This window comes from Acyrthosiphon pisum, chromosome X (assembly GCF_005508785.2).
Source record: "Acyrthosiphon pisum isolate AL4f chromosome X, pea_aphid_22Mar2018_4r6ur, whole genome shotgun sequence".
NCBI lineage: Eukaryota > Metazoa > Arthropoda > Insecta > Hemiptera > Aphididae > Acyrthosiphon > Acyrthosiphon pisum.
This window is the reverse complement of record NC_042493.1, coordinates 62,677,522-62,685,366: the sequence shown is the minus strand read 5'-3', so window position 1 is coordinate 62,685,366 and position 7,845 is coordinate 62,677,522. Positions and strand designations below refer to the sequence as shown.

Here is a 7,845-nt window from a genome sequence, read left to right as displayed (position 1 = left end):
TTATTTTGAGTTTATAATTCGTAAAAATTTATCTTTTTAGAACTAAGATTTTAAAAATGTAATACAAGATTCCTAAAAGGATAATCTACCTTTATCAAAAAAAAAAAAATGTTTATAAGAAACTCAAATTAAATTTTTATGAGCGTTTGAAATTCATATTTTACAACATTTGGTATTCACTCGATTTCTTACGTAACGATTTTCTTATTTTGTTGTAATTAAAAAACGAATGACTGTAGAAACTTGAAAATTTCACTGAATGTTTATATTAGCATTTTATATATACGATAAAATTTTGAAAATAATTTGACTCTTTTTGAGCTGTTTACGGACATTGTAAGTTTTCAATTTTTTTAGTTTTTTTTTCTATAAATATCAATAAAGTTTTATCTATTGGGCAAAAAAGTGTAAGAAATTAATACAGGGCTCCTGATACACTGTTACAATTATAGCAGTTGAAAAATATTACAAATACATATGCACAATTTTTTTTTATAAGCATTTGAAGGGGAAATTTTGACAAAATTTATTAAATGTTCAACTTTTATATCTAAGGATTGAAAATTTAAAACAAGATTCCACGCAAGTAGTTAATTCTGTTACCAAAAAATCTAAAAAATACATAAGCACAGTTTATTTTAATAGTCATTTGGCATTTTTTACCATGAAGTTGTTAAAAATAATGTAATAAATAATAATGAAAATATTGAGATTTAAGGGTAGGTTAGGGGTAGGCCAGGGCCCATAGTGAAATTGCAGGTTCAATCAAACCATTGTGTTCGGTACGGTTCATTGTTGTAAGACAGATACCTATGATAATTTTTCGCGACAGGGACCGATTGGCTTATCTTTATTATTATTAAGGTAGGCTACGATCGCCGCCGGTCCGTTAGTCAGTTGCTCTAAAGGCAGCCTCGTAAATACATCAAAACACCACCAACCGAATATATAAAATGCTTAATTAAAATAAATAAATTATAACCATCAATCGCGTTTTGCCTTAACACATTGCATGAATATTTACACTGTTTACAGTTTTTCACCATGATTAAGTTAGCGGCGAACTTGCTAACTTAGCCGGTTGATTAAAATCGTTTTTGAGGAACCAACAAGGAAATGTTATATTGTCAGTACTTGCTTTGATGACTTATTGACTTTGATGATAAATTCATAGTAAGATAACATTAAAATATATAAATGACACTGTCAATATTTTTTAAAAAAGAACCAAAAAATTAATTTTACATAGTAATTATAAAATTGAATTGCGCAATTTATATTTGTACTGTATATAATGTCATAATTATAACCACCCAGCTCCCTAAAAAATGTATAGGTAATTATGGCCATGTTAGTCGTGCTATGCTCGTCTAGTGATAACTGATAAATTGGCCCATAGTGAATATAATTCGTATATACGCCACTGGTTTCTCTATATTAGTGTGCCAGTGTGCCTATGCCTAACTTATTAGCCTATGCGAGTTTTAGCAACTATACTTGTTTAACTCTACAATAATCGACATAAAGAACGGCGTATTGTAAATCGAAACACGTTGTTCTGTATTTTACATAAAAATAATATGTCGTTTTTCACTTGGCGTTTACCTGCAGACAATATTCGGACTGGCAAAACGCTTTTCCGTTACGTACTAGTTCAGTTTCTAAGGAGACATAATATTATGATTGCGACCATCATGATTTACGAGTTAATGTTCACGTGCGTTATTTTCGCAGAGGTCGGTACCATGCCTGTGGGTCAGCTAAACCAATTGACAAATTTCAAACCCGCCAGCCTTGTGGATCACAATCCGACCGCGGTCATCCCTCCGCCCAATTTGGACATCTCGGACAAGATCGACGTGAAGAAATTACTGGGCATGCTGCACATACTCAACGAGGATAAATCTGCCCAAGTGTCGGTGAGTGACCAGAATAGGTAGGATGGAGTAATTACATGTAGGTTACCTACCTACATGATAATATAACATTTGTAAACTCATAAGTCATAATTTACAATGATGTATCTCTGCTTTACGGTTTCAGATATTTAAACGTTATACAGCTGTTTTAATGTTTATCGCTATTGACAATTTTAATAGCCTATTGTATTATCAAACGTTAGGTACATTAATTTTTTGTTTTCTGTTTAGCGTATAGATAGGTTGATAGGTAATTACTAATTAGCCATACTGTGTTGTAAGAATTATGAAATTAGTAGAATTTATTGTCCAGGACAGGCTATATTTTCAATCATTCACGGGTTTTTAGTAAGTAGCTATAGGTATACCTAAATAACTGGCAAATTATTGTTTAGGGGTCAAATATTGCTTCAACATTATATCATGAATGAAAGATGAAAGAATGGATTTCATTAAAAAAAAAAAAATGTATAACAATCATACAACTTGAAATGGCATAATAATGTTATATAAATATTTAGTAGGTAGGTACACCAAACCACATACGCTCGCAGTTCTGTATCTTATTGAAATATGAATTACAGAAATAAACTAATATTCTAATAAATTCAATGTTTATAAATCAATCGGGGTATAAAATCTTTCAAAAATATAAATTACTGTTAACATAAGTTTGCCAACTTTTGATTGTTCGTAGTTATAAGATTCATCCTTATATAGACTATAAGATTTAAAAACAATAGTAATACTTATATAAGGTTCCACGTATTTTTTTTTCATTAGGTATATTCCGTTATAACATAAGCCCTGGTTTTTAGTTTTTTTTTTTTATAACTAATACAAAGCATCTCATAAGTTTTGTTCTCTCCGATATTAAAATATGTCGAAAATAGGTGGGTACAATACTTTTTATGAACGTTTAAAGTTGTACGTAATTCATCAAAATCAAAATAAGTTTAGCGTAATCTACCTACGCATAAGTTTTTCTTTGAGCCATTTAAGTGCTAATTTTAATAACATTAGATAATAACGATTTATTCTATTACTGATATTGTTATTTTATTATAACAAAAAAATATTTATCTCAGAAACTTGAAATATTCCAAAGTTACTGAAATAAACATTTTCTAAAGACAAATAAATTTAAAAAACACTTAGATTCATTTTAAGCTGTTTATAGACAATTTAAACTTTGGAATTTTTTTATTCTTTTCTACAAATGTTGATCGCTTTTTAAACTTAGTTTAAAAAAGTATTACGATATTGTTCAGCAAATTTTTCTTGCTTATTCAAAAATATCGAAAAAACATAGTAAGCTCATAATATTTTTCATAAGCGTTAAAAGTTTTAGACTCTGAGTTGAACAATGAATGTATTGATTTTACAATGATGTGTGTTTTTATTTTTAATTTTTTTTTTATTTTTGTGTGTGTCATCACGATAAGTAGGTGAAATAATGCTTGGATTTTCTTCAACAGTACCTTGTTCTGATAGGAAAGTGAATCTAGTTGGTACTTTGGGGAGGTCAAAATGTAACATTTTTTCAATAGTTTTAAAAAGCGCCGTGAAAAATAACATAAAAATTAAGGAAAAAAGGGAATATTTACGCAAAATTGATTTTTCACAAAATCGACTTTGGTTTTTGGTGTAACATTAAAACAAATGACCATGATACATGAAATAGATACATGCGATTTTTACTGGTTGTTTATACTTCCATTTTCTATACATGATAACATTTTCAAAATATTTTGATTTGTTTTGAACTGTTTAGGGACATTTTAAGTTTCCAATTTTATTAGTTATTTTTTCTATGAATGTCAATAAAACTTTATTTGTCGAGTAAAAATACTTGAAAATTTAATACATGGCTCCTACTATATTTTTACAATGACATTTGAAAAATATTAAACATCCATACTCACAGTTTTTTTTTATTAGCATTTAAAGTTCAAAAATTTACAAAACATGTAAAAATCACGAAAATTAGCAAATTATTTCGAGTTAAGAATTCGTAAAATATTTTCTTTTTAAATCTAAGATTTTAAAATGTAGGTAATACAAGATTCCTTATAAGATTATCTACCTTTATCAAAAAAAAAATTGTCAATACAAAAGTCAAATTAAATTTTTATGAGCGTTTGAAATTCAAATTTTTACAACATTGGATATTCACTTAATTTCTCATGTAGCGATTTTTTTATTTTGTTGTAATTCAATAATGAATAACTGTAGATACATGAACATTTTAATAAATGTTTATTTTATCAATTATTATACTTGATACAATTTTCAAAATATTTTGACTTGTTTTGAGTTGTATACGAACAATTTCATATTTCAATTTTTTTTTTTTTTCTATTAGTATCAATAAAGACGTTTTATTTGTTGAGCCAAAAAGTGTAAAAGTGTAATACAAGGCTCCTGATATATTGTTACAATAGCAGTTGACAAATATTAAAAATACATAATATGCACAATTATTTTTTATAAGCATTTAAAGTTCAAATTTTGACAACATTTATTAAATGTTCAACTTTTATATCTAAGGATTGAAAATTTAAAACAAGATTCCACGCAAGTAGTTAATTCTGTTACCAAAAAATCTAAAAAATACATAAGCACAGTTTATTTTAATAGTCATTTTATGTTCAAATTATAGACATGAAGAAATTTTAGTTTTTACAAAATTAAATAGTTAAATGAAAAATGACAATTTTTATTATTACATTGTAATTCAAAAAATGTTAATCATAGCCCGTACATAGAACTTGACAATTTTGCCATTATACCTATAATATTATTTCCTTTATACAATTATATTTTTAGAATATTTTGACTAATTTAAAATAGTTCACACGTTCTTATGGCACGTGGTATTGATTATAGGTGGGTTACATAATTTAATTATAATATAATATGATAAAATATTGAAGTACTGTTGTTATACGTCTTACGTATATGTCTAACCTATAACGTGTGCGAGTTTGTACCGGCTACATGGCAGTGGTGTTTGACATTTTGACCGAACTTATTTTTAAGAATATATTTATGGGTATAGCAAGATTTGAATATATGATTATTATTTATTATTGGTATAAATAAGATAAATAATTTTTGACACAATATATACTCATTGACCGAAGATTTTAAGACAATAATTGAAAATGTACGTGTACCACAATTTATTCAAAAGTTTTACCAACGCAATAATCTGTGTTAAAGCCCCAAGCCCAATGCCCATTGGTAATTGGATTATGTTGTCGCGATGGAGAAATGTTGGTACAATGCAGATTTTACAGTCTGATTGTACAGTCTTATTACAGTTTTATTATACAGTCCGCATTATTACAAGAGAAGTTGAATGTGGGTCAACTATGCACAGTGATGATTGGAGGAAGGGCCTTTCTAAATTGCAAAATGATGGATAGGTACATACTTTCATGAGACAGTGAATCATATTGTGAGAACTTTGTTTTTTCCGATAACGGACACACATACGCAAATCATTGAGTCTTGGAGCAAAGTAAAAAAAAATACAATATCAAAAATTCAAAACAAATTTCGCATCTCCGCCTTTAGACCGTCAGTTGCAAGAATACAGTGGAGGTATTCCATCAATTCCGAATAGAACGTGTTCGTTTCAAATTAATTCAAAAAAATATTGTACTTAAATATGTAAACATTTAAAAAAAAAACTATTTCATCAACTCGTTATGATTTATGCTTTTTGGTGCAAAATAGCTTGTTGCTAAAAATTGCCTGGTTAAAATTAAAATAAATGTTGATATTGATGATATTAAACAAGTAGTTACTGAAGATGTGTACACAAATTTATCTAAATACTTGTTAGTTGCGCAACCTGCAAACGTTCATTTTTTTCAGTGCGATGATTAAAAGCTTGTCAGACAATGAGATAAGAAAGATTTTTAAATGTATTAATATTTAATATCAATAGTCTTGACACAAAAACGAGTTTTGATACATTTTCAGCAACTAATAGAAAATAAGTATTGATTTTATATTATTTTATATAATTTATATCCCTTTATATGTATATTTTGTATTTGACTATTTGAGTAAAAGTTGAATTCAAAATGAATCGAGGTATATAATTATTTATAATTGTAATTAAATTATTTTGATTCACTACCTTGTTTTATATTAACTTATATGTGTATTGTAAGTAGCTAGTCGGTATATTAAGTAGGGGGTGCAGGGGTCATAAAACTGCTGATAAAATTCTAGCCCCCTCAAAAAATTTACCCTATAGTTGCGTCTATGCCTACCAACAGTTGGGACTTTGGAGTTACTCCTAATTTTAACATAACATCTCGTGTCAATCAATTTTATAAATTGTACATTTGTACCTAAAGAACCGTATTGTTTTATTATTTAGGAAACCACAAGTTTGCCGTCATCTACTGTAATGAACGTGGTCCACGATTTCGACTATTCAAAAGAATACAAGGTCGACGAAGATTCATCGAAAAATCAAGTTACGGACCTGACGATTTTGAACACAGTGTATGACAGAGTATCGGAACATATAAAATCGGTTTACGAAACCATTCAAAAGAACTACGACGTTTTGATGAAGCTTAATATTTTGAAAGGAATGCTGATGATGGGAGATAATAGTATACAATCAAAAGGGTCGACACCGTGGATTAAATATATGTCCAAATACAAAAATATTGTTAACAGTTATTAAATATTATGTACTTACATATAGTACATTAGTACCTACTAGCTACCTATTCCTATATACAATCGATATCAATAATGTTGTACCAACACAAATTTGAAATTATATACCCACAATCATTTGGTTTGTGACTTTGTGTTTCTGATAACATAACCAAATGAGTTGTTTATAGCTTAGCGTATAATAATTTATAGGTAATCTAATTTCGAAATAAATATTATAGCATAGGTATCAATGTACAAACTAGTTTTCGTTTATTTTCTATTATTTTACATATACATGTAACTAAATTTATAAAAATGTTATTCTTATTTTGTATTTTAATTTTTTAAAAGTGTGTGACAATTATTTATTATTTACTGGCCTATGTAATGCAATATTTCAGTATGTATAGTTCTTAAAATAGTGAAAGAATTTATTGATTTTAAATGATGTGTGTTTTGTTTTCTGTCTGTCATCCACTTTTGGAATAGTAAAAATGATTTGATTTTCTACTTCAGCATATTTTCTGGTAGGAGAGTGAATTAAATTAAATTAATTAAATTATAAATTAGAGAATTCCTAAAAAAAAATTTTTACGGACAATTATTATATTTACCGCTGAAATACAAATACTTAAAAAAAACTAATTGACATATATGTAGATATACTTTAAAATTGTTTATACATATTTTTTACCTAATAAATGAAGTATCATCTGAATAAATTTGCATGTTTTACGTTAACTTTATAAAGCATTTTACACTGTGGGTATCATTGGTGTAACTATTATCTATCTGTTTCTTTTTTCGAATTATTTAAATTTTAGGTTGACTATAATTCAAAAATATATTATTATAAATTCTTAATTTTTATTTTTAATTTTACTTGTTTAAAGTTTAAATAGAAAACGGATATATAGACTAAATTGAATAAGTATTTGAAAATTAGTATAATTTTAATTTTAAATACAGACTTTTTCAAAAGTATTTAAATAACTTATTTGAATACTTAAAATTATTTGAATACTCAAGTACTTTACAAGATTTAATATGACAGTATGTTATAAACCTGTATTATGATTATCGACTATCTTTGTTAATTGTTAGTCGTTATTATTAAACAGACAACGATTATTAGTTAGTCTTAGAGATATGCGAGTATATTATGCTATAGACATATCTTAAAATGGTAATTATTAATTGGGCCAAACTCATACAAAAACTCGAGCTGAAATTT

General features: G+C 27.2%; 1 protein-coding gene across 1 annotated transcript; it reads left to right on the top strand.

Annotated features, from left to right (window-relative positions):
* The first annotated feature begins 1,578 nt into the window (after positions 1–1,578).
* LOC100573175 lies at positions 1,579–7,062 on the top strand. The gene is made up of 2 exons (XM_008182694.3): positions 1,579–1,919; positions 6,319–7,062. Exons 1-2 carry the CDS (start codon positions 1,581–1,583, stop codon positions 6,631–6,633), a joined length of 654 nt encoding a protein of 217 aa, XP_008180916.3. The 5' UTR covers positions 1,579–1,580; the 3' UTR covers positions 6,634–7,062.
* The last annotated feature ends 783 nt before the right edge of the window (positions 7,063–7,845 follow it).

Bases quoted from the DNA above. Each gene is read 5' to 3' on its own strand.
- LOC100573175 (XM_008182694.3), top strand. From the start codon at position 1,581: ATGTCGTTTTTCACTTGGCGTTTACCTGCAGACAATATTCGGACTGGC. The intron at 1,920-6,318 runs GTGAGTGACCAG...TTTATTATTTAG, and splicing joins ATAAATCTGCCCAAGTGTCG to GAAACCACAAGTTTGCCGTC.